The sequence below is a fragment of the Hipposideros armiger genome, unplaced genomic scaffold (genome assembly GCF_001890085.2).
Source record: "Hipposideros armiger isolate ML-2016 unplaced genomic scaffold, ASM189008v1 scaffold_538, whole genome shotgun sequence".
Taxonomy (NCBI): Eukaryota; Metazoa; Chordata; class Mammalia; order Chiroptera; family Hipposideridae; genus Hipposideros; species Hipposideros armiger.
Window position 1 is genome coordinate 1,114,726 of NW_017731888.1, and position 23,912 is coordinate 1,138,637.

Sequence of the window (23,912 nt, forward strand, 5' to 3'; positions counted from 1 at the left end):
AGCATCTTAGCTGTGGAGGGCAGTGTCACTGGCCCTCATATGTGGGATCCGAACCGGGGCCCTCTGGCATCCCAAGCCAGTTCTTAACCTTCGCGCCACTCGGCCGGCCCTGTTGTTGATTTTAAAAGAACCTATTTTTCTGTGGAAGACTGATTGGGACACCCACTTGGTTGTCACCTACAAGAAGGTTGACTTTCCATGTTTTGAATGAAAGTGAAGATTAAAGATTGATACTACCCCGTGTTGCCAAAAGCTTGCAGAGGGCAGCACTCCTGCATCCGTTTCTCAACAATGGATCGGAGAAGCCAGCGAAAAGGTCAGCAGTGCGTTCCAGGGGCTTATCTGAGGACCTGAACGGTCAGGGCTGCAGGGTCGGACACAGCAAGGACCGTGTCAGCAGCCGTTGGTGCCAGTGTAGCTGTAGAACATGCTTCTGTTATAATCCGCCAGTTACACGGATTGTTATGTAGCCATTAAAAGGCTGGACATGTAAATGTGTCTTAATGTAGTGTTTTATCATGCCATGGTCACTTTTAAATGATATTATGTGCATACCAATGTATACTATATAAATGGGTAATGAAATATGTGTAGCCTAAGTCACGTGTGTGTGTGTCTCTGTGTACACACAGAGTGTATATAGGTTGTGAGTGCATATGGAGAGAGAGTTCCGGAAGATAATGCACCAAAATGTTAAGAGATTCATGTGATAATGAGGGGTATGTTTTGCGGAGTACTTTTATTTTCTGCTTCCTACTCATGAATTAGTTGTGTTTTTATATCATATTATAAAAACCTAGAAATTTACATAAGTAACTTAAGTGAATTTAGATAATCGTAAGCCCTTCCTTTTTCCCGGCTGATTATATAGCTGCCTTGCACTTCTGGCAGAATGCCTGGTGTGTTAAAATCAGTGTTGCTAAGCAGCTGGGTTTTACAGAGCTGTTTGATTTCATGTCCTCGGCGAGTCGGCTTGGACAGAGCGCTGGGGCCGTCTGTCTGATCTGGGTGCAGTGTTGACCAGCCCGTTGTTCCCCTTTTCTCCTGCAGGGGGCGACACTGAGGTCCAGCCTGGAAGGCGGCTCTACACTGTGAGTTTGCCGCCGGAGGGGTACGTGCCTGTTCCCCCGGAGCCACCCAGGTGCACGAGTTCTGAGCACTCCTCCAGCGGCGATGACACAGGAGGTAAAGTCAGTCCTTGAGGGTGGGGAGATAGGTGACGTCTTCCAGGTGAAGCAGCTTCCCAGTTGTCCAGGACTGTAAACCAACTTTACCTAAATGTGTAACAGAGGGGTTGGTTGGTGAGCATGTCGCCGCATAGCCACACGGTGCACTGGGATGTGTTTTGCAGTCATTAAAAGCAATTTTAGACAACTCGCAGTGACAGGAAAAAGTAGTTAAGGTGGGAGGAGATTAAAAGTTGGGATGGGATTATAGTGATATCTGTTAATACGTTAGAAGTCAGCTGTTAAATACCTCAAAATGTTACAGCACGTGTCTTGGTTTTGTAGAACTTTTTTTCTTGATTTTCCAATTCTTTCAAAGTTTCTGAGATTGTATATCAATTTTGTATTCATGGAAGGAACTTATTTTGCATCTCTTTTGTGGAAGTGAAGTGGTGTGTCTGCTTTGCTGGTGCCTGTCTGATGAGTGGAGGAAAATGGCGCCTGGGTGGCCGCCGCTCCGGTGGGCGCTGACGCTGCCATCAGACTTTCGCCGTGAAGTGACGTGGCAGCTCATCCCCTTTTCAGTCTTCATTTCAAAGCTTCCTTAAGAGGAATGTGCAGTGTGGAAATAAAAGTTTTCCTACGTGATTTTTAACAAGTATAAACTAAGAAACTCTATACTCTAAATCTTAATTAATTTGAGTATTAAGAAAGTGTAGCTTTCTGGTACATTGATCTTTCTGACTTCCTAATTAAAGGGTCAGAAACCATAAAGCTAAAATTTGGATAGCTAAGGAATAAGACATTTGTCTTTTCAAGCCCCGTTGAAAATCTCAGTAATGTATTAGATACACAGATTATTTACAAAATTGAACTGTGTTCTTATGAAGATAAATTACTTTGGCGAACTTGCTTCATCATGTTCTTAGTATATACAAGAAAAAGTGTGTCAGGCCCGCTGGGTGCTGTCACGCAGTGAGCCCTGCCGAGGCCGCCAGGAGGAAGGGCTGCGAGGTCTTGCTGAGAGCACAGCTCTCTGTCCCCGGCCAGGTGCCACCTCCCAGCCTCCTCTTAGGGACCAAACTCAAGCGATGTCCTGGTAGGAGATGAAATGATGACGGTGCCAACCAGACAAGTGTATCTCTTGTCAGCGACGGTTCCTGGAGGATCATGTATTCCCAAACCCCTACCAGTCACTCTTCCTGTTCCGAGGGCCCAGTGCGGCCACCTCAAAGAAGGCGTCTGGGATGGGCCTGGCGCCCGCTACTGCTTTAGCAGCTGTGGTTAGTTAGAGCACAGAGTGATTTTTCTAAAAGCAAAGAAAAGGTTCTAACAACAAGGTTGCCTGTGTTGGAGATGGTGGCTATGCCCTCCCGCAACTAAAGACTGAAGTCGGCACCTTGGGCTGAGCTGCCACCCAGATGGCTCAGTGGGTAGAGCGTGCGCTCTTAACAACAAGGCTGCTGGTTCGACTCCCATGTGGGATGGTGGCTACGCCCACCCACAACTATTTGAACACAGCACCTTGAGCTGAGCAGTGCGACTGGACTTGGAGCTAAGCTAGCTGCACCCTCCACAACTAAGATTGAAGAACAACAACTGGCTGTTCCCCTTCCCCAATTCCCCAATAAAATATTTAAAAATAATAGTAATGATAAAAAAAAGAAAAGGGGGATTGAGTCATTAGCCTTCATTCCATTTAGATTGCCATGGCGACTTGGCAGATTCCCAGTGACTTTTATAACTTAGACTACATTATTACGAATTACATTTTCATAGGTGGTTTGTCACGCTAAGCCTTTCCGTTGGTTTATTTCTTTCTCTTGTTACCTGGTTCGTGGGAGCAGTCAGTGTTGAGGCCAAGGTCAGGGGAGGGGTCGGTGATTGCAGGTGGGGGCATGGGTGGACCTGGCCCTCCCATGGGGGAGGCTGCACAGGTCAGCGTAGAAATTGGGGTCACAGCAGGATGTGGGGCACAGCCTCGAGGTTACTGTGATGTGTCCGCCTCCCTGTGTCCATTCTGGCTCATTCTTTCTGCCCTGACCTTAGGTCTAAGTTCTGCTGCCCCGCGGCCTCCAACACTGGCCCCTGTGTGTTTGTCCTTGTCACTGGCACTCCCCTGGACGGTGTGAGAGAAACTTCCCAAGATGGACTGGAGCCAGCCTCCGAAGGAACGGGTTTGAGAGACCAAACAGAGGCTGTGAAGGGAACTTGAGGCCCGAAACAGAAGAGGGTCCGGACAGCAGTGCTGCAAGTCTGTGCACCCAACAAGGGGCGGGGGGACTTGTAGATGGGGGGACACGGGTGGCCCTCTGGTGGCACGGGCACTTGCCTCCCAGGGTGAACTGGCCGTCACCGAGGGCAGCTTGCTTCTTAGATAGCGTCGCTCACGTCCAGCGCTGCAAACCACTGTCCCTGCGAGCCGGGCTCCCCACCAACATCCTCCTGCCAAGGTCCCCCCAACTGGGGACTCAGCCTCAGTGCTAAGAAGCAGCTCTTTTGAGACAATGAGTTCAGTTCCTAAGTCAGCGTTGCTGAAAACACCACCCAGTTTTTCAGAAGAGCTTTGAATAACTGAATCATATTCAGGCTGGGAAGTTGATGTCTTCCACTTTTGAACACTTGTAACTCATCTCAAAACAGTGCAGTTTGCTTTTTCACAGTCTGTTCATCTAATATTTTTTCCCTTGTAAATCCCAGGAGGTGAGCATTTCAGGGCCTTTGAAATGATCGAGCTGAGAAGGTGCTGATGAGCACTGTGGGCTCCATCTCCGACCCGAGGGAGCGTGCAGAGCGGGCTGGGCAGCCCTGCGCTCAGGGTGGGGGGAGTGGGGGGGTTCAGCAGGAGCCTGGGCACATCCCTTGCTCCGATGCCCCAGGACAGGACTGTTGGGGAGCTGGGGACTCGCCAGGCTGAGGTGCGGAGACGTCGGAGGCTGAGAGGGAAAGCGCTCCTGAGCCTTTTCCATGGCAGCGTGAAGCCAAGAACATGCGGACTGAAGCTGGAAAAGAAAAGCCAGCTTGTTACTGTTTCTCAAAGAGCCACTTCCGGCGCTGACTTCCGCTTTGAATACGGGGACCAAGGAGTCACTTCTAGAAACTCCAGGAGGAAAGGATGATGCTGTTCGCCTTTGCTTCCCGCACACCCGCCTGCACAGGCACCGCCCGCGGGTCAGCACGGTGCCCAGACTCAGATGGCCCAGGTCATCCACGCGGCGGGTGGCAGGTCCGGTGCTGGCCCTACAGGGATCCCACGCTGGCTCCAGCCCGAGGCCACCAGGAAGCAGCGGGGAGCCTCTGGGTCGCGCCTCCAGCTCTGTCGGCCTGTATTGCTGTGTCAGCGTCCTTTGTTCCTTGTCCTCAGCGCCCGGCCGAGGACCTGTCCCAGTCCACACTCAGGGCTTGTGAGCTAGAGCTGTGTCTCTAGGGCTGTTCGGGGCTGTCTGTGTGTTATGGAGACAAGCACGTGCTCAGAGGTCAGGACAGGAGACCGCAGTGCCAGGCTCCGTCTCTGCGCTGTGGCTCGTCTCGGAATGGAACTAATACTGACTCTGAATTCTTTCCCACTTCACATTTGCTAGGAATGGTTAGTGAGAGTTGTGCAAAATGGAAGCAGTGTTATTAAATGGGGAATACCTCCCCACTTATGTGTGGCTTGTTTAAATACCGTGGTACAACTTTAGACAAAGAGAAATATGTGCCCAGTCCTCAGTGACCTGGTGTCGCGCCTCATTCTCGGGAAGCCGGTAACCTCTGGCCCTCTGCGCATTGGGCCAAAGGAAGCCGTGCTGCCAGGCAGCGGCCATGGGAAATGCCGGACAGCCGTGTCGGGCAGGTCAGCGCGTTGCTCTGGCAGAAGCCCCATGTGCTCACTCGCTTTCCTGGCACGCTGACAGGAACGCTGCCCTGCGTGAAGTCACATCTGTTACAGTGAGGTCAGGATTCCTCTGGGGCAGCCAGGACAGGAAGTAGTGTTTGTCCTCAGTACCAAGTCGGTCGTCTGAATGAGTCTGGGGATTCCAGTGGCCAGTCATGGAAAGCGTGACAGATGGGCCGTTCCTGAGAAGGTGCCACACCCTTCCTGCACACGCCCTGGGCAGCGGCACGAGACACCTCGGGCCATGTGACCCAAGAGAGTATCTGTTCCCTGGGCTCTGTGTGGTGCACACCACTCCTGTCAGGTCCCCTGGGAGGTGACAGGGATTTGGGGAGGGACAGCTAGTATCTGAGAGTCTAGTTCGTGGAAAACAGAGAATGCCCAGACCATTCGAGTTCGTGAGTGCTGGCTCTGTGCCAAGCCACATCACAAGACCTCTGCGTACCTGCTTCCTTACTGCACGTCTGATGTTCGGAGCTTCATGTTGTGTCCTCATGTTTCATGCAGGTTAATTAAAGTGACGGAGAGGTTTTTCAGCTTGTTTTTGTAAGACTATCCTTTGAAACCTTGTTCCGCACTCAGCCTGCATTACTAATGTTTGTATAAAACTCCAGGTGAAGAAGCTCCTTTTAAGAGTTCAGCACCAGACAGTGTTCTGGTTGCCGTGAGCTGGTGTGCTCTGCTTTCGGATGAGAGGTGTGTCACGCACGTGCTCTTTTTGCCCTGGCCGACGGGAAGCTCAGCCCTCGCTCTTACTGCTGTTCTTCCGTCCCAGACGTCTCCTCCGTTTTCTGACAGTCACCTTCCCACTGCTTCGCTCACTTGTTTCAGGTTGAGTCCCTCGGCCGACGGTGCTTCTGAGCTGCGCCTTTGGAAATAAACAGTTCAAGCGCCAGCTCACGCTGGTGAGGGCCTGTGCAGGGTTTGTGCTTAGGCCCTGGGAACGTGACAGTGGCGAACGGTGCCCTGTAGGAGATCCCCGTCGGAAGAGCACGTGGAGGTGACATCACAGAGCTGGCGAGTTGTGTAAAACGGGGATCCTGGGAGCAGCCCGGGTGGGCAGAGCGGGGGGCACTCGCGTGCCATTTGACCTGCCTGCCGGCGGGAGGCTGAGGGCTCGGGACACGCTGTGCGTCCGTGGAAATGCGTGCGTGTTTAGGCCGACGAGCTGGCCACTCGGTGTCGGGGAGGCTGAGGGGACTGTTGGGGGTGTCGGTGCTGAGCAACCAACCAGCGTGGGGAGGACTTTGGACCCAAGCGGTACAGAGCGGGGCCACTGCGAGTCCCAGGAGCTGACGGCCTTCCGGGGTGGAGATCTGGTAACTCTGGGGGCGGGCTGGACCAGGGAGGCCGCCAGCAGGAGGGACCCGCGTGAGCTGACCCCGCTGGTTCTAGAGGGAGGGACGCACGGTGACGAGGGTCTCAGGTGTAGCTGTCAGGTTTGGGGACGTTTGCGGGGGAGGTGAAGGGGCTTCCAGCCTGCGCCCCTTCTGCCTCCTCCATTGCTGAAGGTGTGCGGCCAGGTGCGGGACTGGGGCTGCTGTGGGCGCTGCCCTTTGGGTGGCCTTGGTGTTGACCTGGAGGTGCCTCCCACGCAGAGTGAAGGTGCCCACTGCCCGCGCAAGCCCGCGGCGGTGACGTTGGTGAGAGGACAGCTGGCGGCGGCCAGAGCCAGGTGCGGAGCCACACGAGCCCCACACCGTGTCCGGAAGCTGCCTGCCACGCTCCAGCGAGGAAGAAGCGCGCATTTCCTGTGGCCGCGTGTCCTCCCTCCACTGTCATCCCTGCGGCCGGTCTGCTGAGATCCGACAAGCAGCTGCTCTGGCTCCGAGGGCCGCGCCTTTCCTTGGCGTGTGACGGCCGAGCGCCGCGTGGGGCGTGCGCAGCGCAGCGGAGCGAGTGGCCCCGCGGGGCGCCGGTTCCCACGGAGGCCCGGGAAGCGGCACTTGCCCCACTCGCAGCGTCACGGGGACCAGTGGGCAGCGCCGCGCTGAGAACCAGCCAGGCCGCGCGGCAGCTTCCCGCGTGGGCTGTGAGCGCCCCGAAGCCACTGCGCTTCCTGCTGAATCTCCAGCTCCTACAGCAGAACCCTGTTTAGGCTCCGACCGCCGCCGCCTCGCCCCCCAGCGGGAAGGTGCTCTGCTCCACCGGCCTCCGGAGCGCCTCCTCCACGCGGCTCGGTCCCGCTTTGCGTGACGCTCCCCTTTGCCCCGCTTTTTAAATGCCTTTGAGCAGCCGAGCCGAGAATTCAGCTTGTCGACAGAGCGACAGCCTCACAGCCCCCGTCCGTCTCCTTAGAAACAATTGTGACTGTGGCCTCATAGTTTCAAATTTGAGCTGCTGAGCCACACCTTGCAGCTGTGTTATTGCAAATCCTGGTGAGCCTGTCGCCAGCAGGTCGCTGTGTGCGTCTCCACCTCGGGCCACACGCTCGTCCCCTTTTCCCCTTAATCCCAGTAAACGTGTGTTAGCTGCCTCTTCCTTCGCCCTCCTGCCTCAGTGAGCTGCCTTCTCTTCAGAGCAAGTGCTGGTCTGAAAGACCAACATGACAGGCGGCGGGTTCCATGCAGCCGGAGTGCGTCCTCTGTGTCGCCAGGGCCCCTCCGGCCATCGTGACAGTGACCTCAGCGCTTTGGAGGAAGCTGTGGGACCCACACATGGAGGTCTTCCTTGTGCATGTCTACACAGAAACGGGGCCTTGGTTTTTATAAGCTGAAGAGCCGGCGATCTTTAGGAAACAGAGCCTTTCTGTACACACTGAACTTTGGGATTATTAGTTTTTCTAAAATTAAAAGAACTTTGTTTCTCTTTCCCACAGAAATCTTATTGTGGAAAAGTCAAGCTTTATAGGAGAGGCAAAGGCCAGCAGACACGGCTTAGCAGACAAACGTCCCTAAGTACTGCCTGCGGGTGGCATGCCCACAGCACCCAGGCACCGTGCTGCCATCTCTCTACACACTGTGTTATAAACCACTTTTTGCTGTTGGTTTATTACAGAGCATTTCCCTTTCAGTGCATATAGATGTATTTACATCATTTGTACAAATAGCTGAAGTCTGTTTTATGAAAGCAGCTTGTTTATATCTAGCCTCCCCTTGTCCCCAATTGAAAGCCATCCGGAAGTTTCTGTGGGTCTTCCCTAAGCATTCTGTATACACCTTTCACCTCTACACCATGGTGCATGCGTGTGGTGGTCTTGTTACCTCCTAAACGTAGCCTGGAAGTGGGAATATTCGCACAGGAGCAGACCCGTGCCTGCATGTCAGGCTCCTGGACAGACTTAGGCAAAGCTGTCAGTTCACATTCCTGAAGGCGGTCGGGGGAAATTCACTTTCCTCTGTAGTCTGGTCATTTTCAGCCTTTTAAATCTTAGTCATTTGTGTAGGCAGCGTGTCTCTTACACTTTCGTGTGAGAAAATTGAATGTTAGGGAAATTCTTTATAAACCTAAGAACTGACAGGCTTCACTATGGAGAATTTTAAACCTTTTTTTTTTTTTTTAAGATTATGTTGGGGAATTGGGGAAGGGCAACATTGTGTTTTTCCAGGACCCATCAGCTCTAAGTCAAGTTGTCCTTCAGTCTTAGTTGTGGACGGCGCAGCTCAGCTCCAAGAGCAGTCAGTGCTTTCAGTCTAGTTGCAGGGCGGGGGGGGGAGGGGGGCGCAGCCCACCATCCCATGGGGAAGTCGAACCTGCAGCCTTGTTAGGAGCACGTGCTCTCACCAGCTGAGCCATCCTGCCACCTGCTGGCAGCTCAGCTCCAGCACAGCTCACTGGCCCACGTGATATCAAACTGGCGACCCTGTTGCTCAGAGCTCGCACTCTAACCAACTGAGCCACCCAGCCGGCCCTAAACTTTTTTTATGGCAAAAGGCACTGTAAACAAGGTTGAAAAACAAAAGAACAAAATGGGAAATGACATTTGCATGTTCCACGGTAGACTAAAGGTAATTTCCTTAAAAATAGCAAATCAGTGAGGAAAGACCTTCACCCCAGTGGGGGGAGCAACCCAGAGCAAATGGGAGGAATGAAGACAGCTGCCCAAAGGATGTGAGAGTACCTGTGGCCCGTTCTTACATTTTACGTGCAGTATTTGACCTGCCTGAAACGCTGTTGGATGATATGTCATTTTAAATCCTTTTCTTGAACTATCTGTTAATTTTCCTTAATGATTTTTGAAAACGTCTCTATAAGGCCCGGTTCCTTCCTGACCTTTTTCTTGGCCCTTCCCCTCACTAATGTTTCAAGACCCGCATCCCTTACCGGCCGCACCCCCGGTGTCTGGGGTTGACGGGTCTTCTCTGTGCAGGACTTTCTTGTGCTTTCTTCACAGGCCGTTTGGTAGATCACATCCCAGCTGATGGACCACCCAAAGGCTCCATTCACTTATTTGCACCCCCTTACGTGGGGCCGTCCAGGTGCCACAGAGGCAGCACGTGTGAAGGTCACACTGTTGCAAGAGGCACAAGCTCGGGCGTCTGCCTGCCCAGACTTCAGAGCATTAGCTGTCCGCCCGCCCCCCCAACACACACACACACACACACACACACACCCCGTTCTGCCCTCCGTTCTTTTCAGAAGCACGCCATCATGAGTGATCCCCAGGTTTACTAATCTGTAAATGATCAGTTATCAATACCTTACATCACTCTTGCATTTCTCTGTGACCTTTTCCAGTACTGATCTCTGTGTATTTCATGATGGCACCCGCTTTTGTTCAGTTATTGTAACGTACTTAATGAACTTCTGGTAGACGCCGAAGTTTGATTGTGGCTAAAAGTCTGGCAGCTCATAGTCTCCACATTTATAATTTCAGCAACAGCAGCAGAAGCCACCCCTGTGAGGTTGCTCGTCTCCCTGGATGCCCACCCACTGGGATGGCCCCACTTGTCTGGAGTAAGAAGCAGTTGGCACAGCCTGGGACGCAGGGCCCTGCCTTCTCCGGAGCAGTGGGTGTGGGTGGGGCCGTCCTCCCAGCCCCTTTTTCCTCCGCGTTGCAAGGTTGAGCTCGGTGCCTTGTCTCTGGTTGGTGGTCTGACCACCGTCCCCCACTTCTGAACACTGCTGTCTCTGCCACTGGGGGCACTCTGGGTTACCACCCAGGTTCAGAGAACTGGTAAAGCTGCTCCCTGCAGCGTCTGCCTGTCGCCCATGAGGCTGTGGCTGCCTGTCCTCTTGCCTGGGCAACCACCCTAGTTCACGGGTGGCTTTTCAACAGTAAAGTGCACTTAACACCGAAATAACTGAGCAATAGTGTCTGTCGTGACCACGTACACCTATGTGACTTCTCCATAATTTGTCTGTTGGACGTGCTGCTTTTTCTAGGTTATTAAAACGTATTACTGTGGTTGTGGCTTTAGTTATCGTAAGTTATAATAATGGCTTGCTGAGCGTCAGGCATCTGGGATTTGCATTTCCGAGTCACCCGCTCCAGCGCTGAACGTGCTGGGGGCCAGTCTGTGCACCTCCCGCCCCTGGGCGTCTCCCTACACCCCTGGCACGTGCCGCTCAGGCTGCGGCCTTGCTAACCCGTCGATCTTATGAGAGTTTGGTTTTGTGTCTGCCTTTCTCAGATTTCCCCGTGAAACCTAACCGCCTCTTTGGTTCTAAGCCCCTCTGCAAGGTCCCCGCCACATTACGATGGCCTCTCAGCAGCTTCTGTCCGTGAAATTCTGTCCTGCGGGAGGACATGGGGTCCAGTGCAGGAATACCCTTCGCGGTGTCACAAGAGACGCCGAGTCCCCCATCTGGCTTCCAGCAGAGGGCCTGCGGACGGGCCCAGTGGGAGAGCTGGGGACCTGAGAGGGGATGCCTTGTCTCTGAGCACCCCCTTTCCAGCAGCCCTCTGGTGCCTTCGGGCCTCATTCTGTCGCTCTAGACCCTTCCCCTCACTCCTGGAGTTCACGGGCCTCCCCGGGGGTCCTGAGCCTCTGGGCTCCATCCCCTCCCGCTGTTGACATTTGCGCCCAACCACTTCTGCTGCGTAGCCCTGCTTCTGAGCTGCTCAGTGAGGGCGACGGGCCTCGCCGTCCTTCCCACGGGCTGACCACATGTCGGTCCTCAGTCTTCCTGAGGCGTGGCCCTGCCCTCCAGCCCGACCTCTGGACTCGCTTCCGGGCCTCTGCCCGCTGCTGCATCGAGCCACCAAAGGGCATCTCCGTCTGCCCAACTCCTTCCCTCCCCCACACCATCCGGGCCTCTGACGCAGCCTCGCCGCAGACGCGGACCTGCCCTCTCGTCGGTGTAACTCCCGTCCTTTCCTCATCGCCCCACTGAGCTCCGACTTGACAGACAGCAAAGGGCCCAGGTCTGCAGCCCCGCAGGTGACTGTGTGGTGGCTGTCGCCCCTCTGACGGGGCCGATGCCCCTGGGCTGGCAAACTGGACCGTCTCGTGGGGTTCATTGCGAAACCTGTGTACCCCAAGCACGGCCAGCTTCTCCCTCCTGAGACATCGTGCCTGCTGCAGTTAAGTCTTCGGTCAATATTTGGTGAACCACGTAAGGTAATTATTTACAGAACAAAGGCGAGCGGCGGCCTCTCTCCTTCAGAACCACAAGTGTCTCGGACTGTGTGGACGTGTTTGTGTTCAGATCAAGCTGCAAAATCATGAAAAGTTATTTTTATGAAAAGCTGTTATGATGATTCTAATAGCAAGCACCAGTTGAAATAGTTATTAATTCGTGGCTGTTGGAAGCATGATAATGCACATTTCTAATGCGGATTCATTGTGAGTCAAACGCTGTGGCAGAGCTGGGCCTGGCATTCAGATCTCATCGGCACCGTCCAGTCTGGTGTGTGGCATGGTTGAGCTTTCCACGGGGATCACTGCAGGGCCAGCTGGGTCTTCCAGCTCATCTGACGAAGAAGGTGCACTGTTCCCCAAAGCAGCCGGAGTCTGGCCAAAGCTGGGGGTTGGGGGGTGCTGCATTCCACACACGACATGCTTGCTCAAGGGTGTGATAAAATCAGGTTCATTTTCATCCTGCTGATTTATTGAAATGAGACTTAAAACATTTAATTATGTGAAAGCCTTTCCTTTCACATGGGTTGAGCGAGGGTAGCTGCGAGGGACAGTGGAGGTGGGGCCATTCTGAGCCCTCCTCTCTTTCCATAATGAATAACCTTCTCACTCAGACCACCTGCCGCTGTTGCATGCACCTGTCAACAGACTAAATAAAGGGCCAGACCCAGAGAGGCCCACGCACCCTTAGGCCACCCAGAAGGCCTAGACGGTTTCTGGGAGGCGAGGACTTTCGTCTGCCCACAGTTTTGCCTCACTGGCATCTTACCGACACACATGCCTGAGACTCTGGACTGTTGCCCCCTGCCCCAGATAAGAGGGTGAGCACAGCTTTAGACGGAGGTTGACTGAGGACTGTGGGTACCAGATGTCAGAATATTCATGTTAGAGCTCCAGTGGAACAGGCACAGTTCTTCAGCCTTTGGGGGGGAAAGGGGGAAAACACTTGTTCTGACTGCTCTTTATTTTTGTGAAATACAGTTACTTAATTTCTAAACCATTGTTATCACATTCATAAACTTGATTTAGATAAATATTTAGATCTTGGTAAACCTTTATACCACTTTAGTTTTAAGTGAATCCATTACAATAATAGAATGGTCTATGAATGCTTTTATTTGGCATCAGTTAATATTTATTCAACTAATAGATGTTCCAGAAGGAAACACTGAGAAAAGAAGGTGGGAAATTATTTGAGACAAAGATGCTCATTATCACTGCTTTTACTCAACCTACTACTAGAAGTCCCAACCGGAGCAATCAGGCAAGTAAAAGAAATAAAAGGCATCCAAATTGGAAAGTAGGAAGTAAGACTCACTGTTTGCAGATGACATGATACTGTATTCAGAAAAGCCTAAAGACTCCAATCTGTTAGAATTTGTAAACAAATTCAGTAAAATTGCAGGATACAACATCAATATACAAAAATCAGTTGCATTTCTGTACACTAATAATGAACTATCAGAAAGAGAAATCAAGAAAGTCCCATTTACAATCGCATCAAAAAGAATAAAACACCTAAGAATAAGTTTAACCAAGGGGGTGAAAGACCTGTGCACTGAAAACTATAAGACATTGAAGAAGATACAAGTAAATGGAAATAGAGCCCATGCTTGTGGATTCGAAGAATTAATATTGTTTAAATGTCTATGTTACTCAAAGCAATCTACAGAGTCAGTGCAATCCCCATCAAAATTCCAATGGCATTTTTCACACAAATAGAACAAGTAATCCTAAAATTCGTATGGAAGCACAAAAAAAACCCCAATAGCCAAAGCAATCTAGAGAAAGAACGAAGCTGGAGGCATCGCACTTCCTGATTTCACACTATATTAGAAAACTGCAGTCATCAGAACAGCGTGGTACTCGTATAAAAACAGACACATAGATCAGTGGAACAGAATGGAGAGCCCAGAAGTAAACCCACCCTTACATGGTTGATTCATTTACAATGAAGGAGCCAAGAATATACAGTGGGGAGAGGACAGTCTCTTCAATAAGTGGTGCTGGGAAAACCGGATACCCACGTGCAAAAGAATGAAACTGGACCCCGTCTCACACCACACACAACACTTAACTCAAGTGGATTGAGGACTTGAACATAAACCTGAAACCATAAGTCTAGAAAACACAGGTGGTAAGCTCCTGGGCATTGATCGGTTTTGGTGGTGATTTTTTGGATTTGACACCCAAAGCAAAGGCAGCAAACGCAAAAATAGACAAGTGGACGACATCAAACTAAAAAGCTTCTGCACAAGGAAGGAAACCATCAACAAAATGAAAAGGCAACCTACTGAATGGGAGAAAATATTTGCAAATTATGTATCTGACAAGGGGTTAAAGTCCAAAATACATAAAGAACTCATACAGCTCAATAGCAAACAAACGTCCAATGAATAGACAGGCAGAGGACCTAAAGAGACATTTTCTCAAAGACACACAGATGACCAACAGGTACATGAAAACGTGCTCAACATCAGTAACCATCAGGGACATGCAAATCAGAGCCACAGGGAGGTGTCACCTCACACCTGTCAGAATGGGATCCATAAAAAAACAAGAGCGAACAAGTGTTGGTAAGAATGTGGAGAAAGGGGACCCCCGTGCACTGTGGGTGGGGTTGTAAGTTGGTGCAGCCGCTACGGAAAACAGTGTGGAGGTTCCTCAAATAATTAAAAATAGAATTACCATGGGATCCAACAATCCTACTTCTGGGTGTTTATGAGAAGGAAATGAAAACAGAACCTCAGATACCAGCACCCATGTTGTTTGCAGCATTATTCACACTAGCCAAGACACCGAAGCAACCAAAGTGTATCTCAACAGATGGATGGATAAAGAAGATACTGTGCACACACACACTGTGTACGCAATGGAGACAGAAGCAAATCCCACCATTTGCAACAACACGTACGTGTTAGTACAAAATAGTGTCCTGAATTTTAGGCAAACAGTAGACTATGAAAGTAATTTGAAGCATCTGATCACAATGTATTTTAACAACCGGCCCCCATATGCATGGTTTAGGTCACTGTTAATGTTTTATTTAGCACCTGGAGGTCCTCTGGAGCTGAGGGTAATTATCACGTGCGTTTGTAGCGTGAGCTCTGAATGTGGAATAAATCTCAGTCCCTCTGAAACACTGAGCTTATGTAACGTGATGTGGTGCAGCTGCAAGAATGGGATAATCTGGAGACTGGCTATTTCGGGTGTCTGTTTCTACGGCAGCTCTTCCCCACATAGGTGCCAAAGAGTAGCGGGGAGAATTTTCACAAATTGTGGTTATTTTTAAAATTAGCATGTCTGAAAGGTATGTTTTGGGGATGGCAGCTTTTCAAAATAGTGTGCTTCTCAGATTATAAATAGGCAAGCCTCTGGTTCCCTAATATAAACTTTCCCGTAGCTTTTCTTTGCTTGAGGGTATGAAGATGGTGAGCTGGGACAGGCTGGGGGATGGAGCACCCTGGGCTCTGGGTCTCGGAGAGTTACGTGGAGGAGACAAACTGACAAGATATGAAAGTCACAGAAAATTAGCACTGAAGTACTTTACGTTGTAAAAGAACTTTGTTTTTGAGGGGCAGGACCTTGAAAGAATAGGAAAGAATATCAAAGTAAAGATTTCAGTTGTTCCGTAAAGCTCTGCCATTTGGCCCAGGACTGTCGGGGCTGAGGTATCCAGGCTGCCTTAGTTCACACGCTCTACTCCTGTCCAGTATCTGAGGTGACCAGACTGAGCCCTGGGGCAGTGACACTCGGGACCCCAAGTCCAAACAGTGACCTCTGCGAGCTGCCATGTTAATAACTTTCCTCTCTTTAATGACCGCGAGAACCTACTGGCAAACTCGGGAGGCAGTGGCGGGCACGAACGTCTGGCACAGAGAGGCGGGTGGGGCCGTGGGAGCGGCCGGGCCTTGGTTCTGTAGAGGGCTGGTAGCTGGGTGCAGCACGCCGGGCCGGTTACAGTGGCAGCAGAGACGGGAGCCTGCCGTGAGCAGATGACAGTGACCGCAGCTAGCTCAGCTCCGCGTGGTGACTTCAAAGGCTCAGAATGGGACTGGTAATGCCTGAGCGTGCTGCTCAGAACCCGATTCTCACCCCGACTGAGAGTTAGGCGTTGGGTCCACGTCACAAATGCTGTAACTGAGGCCCCAGGAACCACAGTTTGTGCTGCTGTTTGAACCGTCTGCTGGTTGACTGTAAGGCGGCCATAGGAATGAATTTTATGCCCTGTAAAATGGCAACATCTTTTAGGTCTTTAAAAGCAAGCCATGTATCGTGATTGTAACAATGTGACGGTTACATACCACACGCGCCTGTTCTTTTCAAGAACACGCAGGCTCTTACCTTGCTTCATGTCAGTCCAGGGTCCTCGGTCATGTAATTAGTAGAGACACAGCTGAGAATCACTACAGTAAATATTTTAAGTTCCTTTTCTACCAAAATTACAAGATCCTAATGGAAAATGTGTTGTAGCCTAATATGTTTATGATGGTTTCATTACACAGAAAATGGCTGTATGTGAATTTTTGTTTTTATAGATCAGGACCCTCACGATCAACCAAAGAGAAGAAGAATTAGAAAACCTAAATCAAGGAAAAAACTTAAAAATCCCAGTAATGTTCCTGTGGAACGAGAACTGGAGAAACAACAGAGTCTCTCACAAGAAAAACTGCAGCCACGGCACACAGACGGCCCCACAATAAGCAAAAATAAAAAGAGGAAACTGAAAAAGAAACAGCAAATCAAAAGGAAGAAAGCAGCTGGCTTACTAACGAGAGCCTCTGGCGTCAGCTTCACGTACCAGCCCGAGGACAGCAGCAGCGAGCAGGGAGCCGTGAGGGCGAGTGACGGGGAGGACGCCACGGAGGGGGACGTCGCGGACACGGAGGGGGACGTCGCGGACGCCGAGGAGGGCGCCACGGAGGAAGGCGGCAAAGGCACCAATGAAAAGGCAGATGGTATCCTAGATTTTTTGAAGTCAACACAAGAAATTTATTTTTATGATGGTACGTTTTTTCCTGTTTTTTTGAATAATGACATCTACTTATTTGGAAAGACAAGCAAATGTAGTATTTAAGTGTTTAAAATACAAACCATGAAAGTAATCCAATAGTCAAAATAAGTCATTAGTTCTGAGGCAAATATCAGAATATTTAGGTTTTTCTCACCAAAGACTAACTGGCACTCAGCTCAGGGCAGAGTGGGAGAAAAGCCACCACCAGCCACTAAGGCGGGGCTCCTGTTGTGGTCTCAGCATCCTTATTCCTCCAGCGCCCGGTTTTGGATTATGTTGGAATCCACTCTTTCTTAACAAAAGAATCCGGATCAGAGATTTTGATGAGCTGGTTCATTTTCATCAGCTGGTAGAGACGTAAACAGCTGTCACCTTAGGACACATTTCTCTGACTCCCCCACATACAACGTACTGACTTCAGATTTGTCAATAAGCGCCTGAGTATTGGTGTTGATCTAGGAGCTGAAAATAAAAGTAGATGTGTTCTAACGGGTGATAAGTCCTTACCTTTGTATCGAGCTCCACTAGCAGCTGACCTGACCAGGAAGAGGCAGGCGCTGGCTCAGAGCCCACACGCTCACACAAGATAGAGGTGCTCAGAACACCTGGTGGTTCAGGGGAGCGCGGTGGGTCCATTCGTCCCGACCCAGTGAGCCTTTGACAGGGCTTCCTGGGGACCAGAGTGAGAAATACTGGCCGTGTAACAGTCTCGGAGGTAAGGAACAACTCAAACCGTGGTGCAAGGTGCCACTATTACACAGGTCAGTTTTAACCAGGAGATGGTCACAGGTGGCTAACCCCTTCCTCTGTGCGTGTTTATCGGTACTTCGTATTAATAACAAGTATCCGAAAGACGCTGACACGCAGAGCAGTAGGACTCAGAGAGCCTGGTGGGATGGAGAGACTGTGACAGACCACAGCCCCGCCAAGAAGAGCTGAAACGCCAGCCTAAAGTGTGTGTGGACCCTGAGGGCGACTGAGAAAAGCTTTCACCAGGACAAATCCCAGAGGCGATGAAACTGCGAGCTGAGCCAGAGTTCTGTTTGCCTCCTTTCCTTCAGGGTGTTGGCAGTTCTAGGTGTGGGCGTTGGGCAAGGGGACAGAGAAAGGGCCAGCGGGGCCCTGAGAAGCCCCCCAGCCAGCAGGCTCTGGCAGCCCCACAGGTGCACAGAGAGACGAGGGTGGAGGCTGGCGGGTTCTGGCGGGACTCGAACCAACACTCGGCTTCCCTTCATAACCTTTGCCAAATCCTGCAGCCGTGCAGAGAGTTTCTGAATTCACCGTGGACTTTTGGGCAGTCTCAGTCCCGAGCCCACAGGGCTGACCCGACCCTCACGTGCAGCACGAGGGGCTGTGTGCTCCGAGCACGGCAGCGGTGGCAGCGGTGGCCCACGCACTCTGAGCAGGGCATCCGAGGTAGACGACGGCTCCAAACACGAGCCCGCCCCCGGTCAGCACGGCCCAGGAGTGGGTCAGGTTGACGTCCACCTGTCCAGTTGCCAGGAGAGGCAGGGGACGCGCTCTGCAGGGAAATGCCACCAGCCAGCCCGCTGCCTGTGTCCGTCCCCACAGACAGGACCACGTGGCCAGAACCATGAGAAAACGGGCAGCAGAAATAGCGAACGGGGAGGAAGGGGTTACCAGACAAGGAATTTGAAGTCGTTATGATTATGATGTTCAAAAACGAAGAAAATGGACAAGAAATTGGAGGATTTCACCAGATAATTTGAATCTATTAAGATAATGTATTGGAAATTATAGGCCTGAAGAATGTAGGAACTGAAACTAAGACCTCAAAAGATGAGCTTGAGCAGCACGAAAGAGTAACTGGGAAGACAGGCCCCAGGCAGAGCGGAGTGAAGGAGGGAGGTGGCAAGTGACAGACACGTGCGACCTGGCCACAGGCCAGGGCGGGCGATGGCGCAGGAGTGGCACTGAAGGAGGTAAGGGTTTTTCCAAGTTGATAAAGGCCGGAAAGTCACAGATGCAGAAAGTTCTGCGAACTCCAAGCAGACTTAACGCAACACGGCTCACGCGCAGCGCCGGTCAGTGTGACGCCGGGACAGGGAGCGCCGCCTGCCCTCTCGGGGGCCACCGCGCGCCCGCCTCGGCCCTGCGTCCCCGGGCCCGCTGCGACCCAGCCCGGGAGCTGCCTCTGGACCCCCTTCCGGACGTCGCTTGCAAGTGTATCTGGAGGCCGTTTCACGAGCCAGACGCCAGCCCCCCACCCGCGCCCCTTCCCCAGGCCTGCGCTGCCCGCCTCTCCTGGAGGCCCTTGGTGGCCCAGGCGCCTCGCCCTGAGCAGGAACGAGGCTCGGTGAGCGGAGGGTGGGAGACGAGGCTCATCTCCAGCTCGCGGGAGTAACACGTGTCGTCTTCCTCCAGGTGCCGCCGCGGACCCGGACGCGGTCTCCATGGAAAGCGCCGAGCAGCTGCTCCGGTGCGTGGAAGCGGGCAGCGTGTCCCCCTCCGACCTGTGCGCGCTGGGCCGCCTGCAGGCGCTGCTGCTGCTTCGCGACACGGAAGGCCTGCGGGGCGCCCTGGACGCGTTCCCGCAGCGCTGCGCCCTGCCGCCCGGTACGTGGCTTCCCGACCCGCGGGTGGGGCTCGGCGCCGGGCCGAGGGGGGGCGCGTGGGCCCCGGGCCGACCGAGCGGCAGTCGCCTGTGCTTTCTGGCGCCGCTCTCCCTGCTCGGTGCCCGCGTGGCCCCACGCGCAACCCAGGCAGGCGGGTGACACTCACAGCGGAATGTCAGGGAGGCTCAGGTGAGTGCAGCGCACGGGGTTCGTCCTCAGAAACCTGGTCTCCCCATCCAGACCCGGCATTTGAAACACCGATGGCGAATCGGGTAAAATGAGAAAGCACCGCAGTGATTGGCAGGTGAGGCGGCTGTCGCGGTGGCCCAGCTCTGCTGTCCTGGTCGTCAGGCCCCCATGTCAGGCAGTCAGCACACTTAGATTCCCGTAATAAAGTTTTATCTCGAATAGCATGACGCCAGTCTTATTGTTACATTAATATGAAGTTTTTATGAGACTGAAAATAAATCATTTAAAATTTTAAGGAAAAAAAAAATTTTAATTTTGCTGTTTCTCACACTGACGACTTTTCCGATGCCTTGCTCTGAAATGCATCAAAAACCTTTTGGCAGCAATCGGAGACCGAGCAGAAACACTTCTCTGGGTTTCTTGTACTAAACTCCTGGGACAGGTTCTGGCTGCAAAGTGCCATTTACTTCCAGCAGCTGGTAGAATGAAAACTTACAAATGACGCGCTTTTCTATAAAAGCGAATTCTCCTTTAGTGCATGTAGGATATGCATTTAAAGTTTTCCTATGTCAAGTTATTTTGTAAAATAAAATTTTGCACATGGCGAAACTTTGTTTTCAAAGACCGATGTGTCTGATGCAGATATCACCAGCTTTCGAGCTGTTTCCCTTTTAGAAAGCCGGCTCAGGAGGTTTCTCTGTAGCGGTGCCTCCTCCCCACTGACAGGCGTGGAAACAGTAGTGGTTTAAAGGTCGGGAGAGGGTAGTAACTCCCCCCTCTGTAGATGGTTTTCTAATTCATAAGGCATTCATGTGACCAGAGTACAACAGCCGTTCACAAGTGTGGTGCTGGTGCTCGCACAGCATTCGCGCACAGCCGGTGCTCAGTGACAGCCGCCCCTCGCTCACGTGCCGCGTGTCATCATGCACGTGTACATGCACAGATCGTGCGTGCCAGCCCAATTTACTGAATGTTCCCCGCTCCGGGCACCATGACGTTCCTCTGATCCTCTGCACATGTGAGGTTCTGTCACCCTCCCCAGAGGAGATCCGGCTGGCAGGGCTCAGGCAGCCAGGCTGGGGCAGAGCAGCATTTGGCAGGCCCTCAACCGCACACCTCTGTTTGCACTTGGCTGTGGGCCCTGACCCCTCCCCGCAGCCCTGTCTCTGCGACAAGCAGCTCCGTGGGCAGCCCAGGATGTGAGCCCAACAAGGGAGGCTGCCGCGTGCCCCCAAGGGAGGCTGCCGCGTGACCCCGAGGCTCGTAGCCTTACGAGCAGAACTGACCGTCAGTGAGTCCCAGTGTCTTCGCAGTCGTGCAGCCTGACTGATGGCTGAAACTCCCCTGAAACAGTAAGGGGGCAGGTGATGTCCGAGACGAGCTGCCTGTGGGACACGGTGTGTCTGGCTGTTCCTGGCACAGCCTTGGCTTTTGTGAAATTGGAATGCTGTGTGATCACGTCATCATCTCACTTGGAAGTCTACTCTGACTTCTTGCTAGTTTGTCCCCCTTTGACCTAAACTTCTATTCACACTTCGTTTCAATCGGTATGTGGTTTCCTTTGAGCTTAGACATTAAACGTTAATATTATACTGTGATATTCTGCAGTTCAGTCTCAGAGGACTTGTAAACCTGTGGGGCTCATGCCCAAATAAAGTACAAATATTCGGAGTTTATCCATCTTTTCTGCCATATTTGTTATGTAAGGCATGAGTCACGGTGTGGCTGTCACTATCAACATCATCTTTATACCAAAGTTGTGTTTCGTTAGATTGTTTCACGGTTCGTTTTGGACCCAAAGGGTAATATGTATCCACAAAATAATTGATAATTTGTTTTGTTTTGTTCGGGTTTTGTTTTTTCTTTGCAGACCATGCCAGAGTGATCTCAGCTTTCTTTAATTACTGGATCGCACATATCCTTCCAGAGAAAAATAGTGAATAAACTCAGTGCATCTGCTTAAGAAGAGCTAATATTTAGCAAGAAGACAAATATGAAATGAACAGAGACTTAATTCCTGTCTACAAAGAAGATGAAATTCCCTATAATTTTGTGACCCAAAACCCTGGGAACTGTGAAGACATTTCTGTCACATTATTTATTCATGTATTTGTACATACTGGGAAGATGTCATCTGAAACTTTGCATGAGAAATTATGATAAAAGTAAGTTTTCACTTTTTAAAAATTGCATATGTCTTGAATTACTACCCAGTAATTCTCTTTTTATAATTCTTATAAAAGTTGAAAATGGGCATTCTGTTAAATTGAGTAAACTGTATAGTTTGAAGCTGTTATATGTTTTTATAAAGTTTTAAGCCTCCTTGTGTCTGAAAGCCTTTGTTTTCAGTGCTTTATGAGCAACAAAGTGCTGCGATGTCAGTAGTTTGATTCTAGTTGAGTTTATTATTTTCCACTTTTCCTGCTTCGAGAATGATACTGAGAACACTCTCCTTTGTCACGGAGCTGGTCACCCATTTGTCACCGAGTTCTGAAAACCCTCCAGTGGGTACACTTAGGGAGCACTGGCCCCACCTGGGCAATATTCTTCATTGTGGTGAAGGACACATCCCGTGAAACTGACCGTCTAAACCATTCCTGAGCACACAGCTCGGTGGCAGTAAGTACATTCACACTGTTGTGCAAACGTCCCCACCGTCCTTCCTCCTGGAGGCTGAGGAGCATTCCACCGTGTGTGTGCGCCACAGTTAGTATTTATCTCACTCCTCGACGGGCCCTCGACTTGCTCCCCCACCCTCCTGTGCACAACGCTGTCGTGAGCATCATGCACAAAACTGCTTGGGCATGTGGTTTCATTTATCCTGGGAGTAGACTTGCTGGGTCACATGGTTTATGTTTAACCTGTGGGGAATGCCCAGACTGTTGTCCCCAGCGGCCGCACCATCTCACGTCCCCACCGGCCGTGCGTGAGGGTGCCAGGCTGTCCATGTCCTCCCCAGTCTTGTATTTTCCTTTTTCTTGATAGTAGCCATCCGGTGAGCATGAAGCAGGATGTCCTGCTGTTTCGGTCACATCTCCCTGTGGTGAGAGCTGTCGGACATGCTTTTCTGGGTTCCCAGGCCGTTCTCTTCTCTGGAGAGATGCCTATTGGAGTCATCGCCACCTGTGAATTGGGTTATTTGGTTTTTGTCGGTGACTTACAGGAGTTCTTTCTATATTTTGGATGTTGATCCCTTATCTGATATATGATTTGAAAATATTTTCTCCCATTCTGTGGTTTCTCTTTTCATCGTCTTAGCAGTGTCCTTAGATGCACAAAAGTTTGTAATTTTGATGAAGTTTGATCTGTTTTTCCCATTGTTACCTGTGCTTCTGGTGTCAGACCCAGGGAATAATAGCCAAAGCAGTGTCATAAAGGCCTTTCCCAGGTCTGAGTGTGCGCTCTGGGGCAGGGTGGACCTCGTGTGACTGTCGCGAGTATGGGGCTCGCTGAGGACATGGGGGGGGCCTTGTCTGGGGGCCATACACTGGAAGGTCTCAGCAGCTTAATTGAAGGATCGCTGCAGTTTCTCAACTGATTGGGGTCAAAGACATGGTGTCTGTACACACAGAAAGTTCCGGAAGGACAGGAGAACATCAGCCAAGGGCACGCGCTGTGTCCCTCCACTTCTCTTGAGATTGATCACGTTCACAATGGTTGGGAGGACATGAGGAACGCACACAGAATTACCCATTTAACCGGTTAGCCGTGGGCCTTATTGTGTAAAACACACAGACCTCCAACAGCTCTTGTTTGCAAACCTGAGGGAGGTGTGGACGGCCTGCAGTGCGGTGTGAGTGGGTCCTCTGTCCTCATCACATCATGTGTGACGCTCCTGCCGGCCGTTATGGGGACGAGGAGTGACCATGCTCAGCCAGCATTTAGGCCGAACGCTTCAGGGTGGTCCTGCCCCGTGACGCACAGTGAATGCCTTCACCAACCCAGAAGCTCTTGTTTAGGAATTGTACGGTGCTTCCATTACCCAGGCAAGACTGGTTAAGCTCCGGCCGTGGTGATGTTGGGGTGTGGGGCTGAACGTTCCAACACTAATCACCTGCGGTTCAAGCGACCACTGGCTCCCGCCTCCAGGAGTCATATGAAAAGACATGTATCATGAGATTCCAAGGGCTTGGGAAGCTCTGTCAGGAGCTGGAAGAAAACAGTTGCTGTGTCACAGTGTCACATCTGCCCAGCCAGCCCATCAGGTCCAGGAGACATGTCCGTGAGCCCCTCAGGAAGAGGTCCCACAGGTGTCCTACCTGCCCACGTGACCGACGGAGCATTTCTCTCCTTCGAGCTAGAGTATTTACCTCAGGTCCTGCAGGGAGAGGGCATCATGTGTGATGTGTGCAAGCACTCCCAAGCCTTTCTACAGGAACTTGGGCACAGGCAGCAGCTGTCGGCACAGAGGAAGCCACCACAGTGCCGTGTCGGCATCAGGTCTGAGCGCAGACCATTGTAGACCAGGCGCCCTTGGTCCAGGGTCCCCAGAGGATCCGCAGTCCGTTTTGCTCTCACTGGGAATAAATCAAATCCTTAAGTTTGGGGGTCAGTTGTGATGAGAACACA

General features: G+C 51.6%; 1 protein-coding gene across 2 annotated transcripts in view; it reads left to right on the plus strand.

Annotated features, from left to right (window-relative positions):
• ERICH1 (glutamate rich 1) overlaps positions 1-23,912 on the plus strand; it is a 45,301-nt gene that overhangs the window by 13,237 nt on the left and 8,152 nt on the right. Inside the window, exons 3-6 of one of the 2 annotated variants that reach the window (XR_002126894.1) lie at positions 1,051-1,185; positions 16,103-16,570; positions 18,964-19,155; positions 21,214-21,508. Coding sequence is in view for 1 of the 2 variants with exons in the window: in XM_019668771.1 (XP_019524316.1) it covers positions 1,051-1,185; positions 16,103-16,570; positions 18,964-19,155; positions 21,214-21,287 (869 nt within the window). In the remaining variant the exon portion in view is untranslated. Of the gene's footprint in view, positions 1-1,050; positions 1,186-16,102; positions 16,571-18,963; positions 19,156-21,213; positions 21,666-23,912 lie in introns of those variants that run through there. The other variant, XM_019668771.1, reaches the window with a different exon arrangement.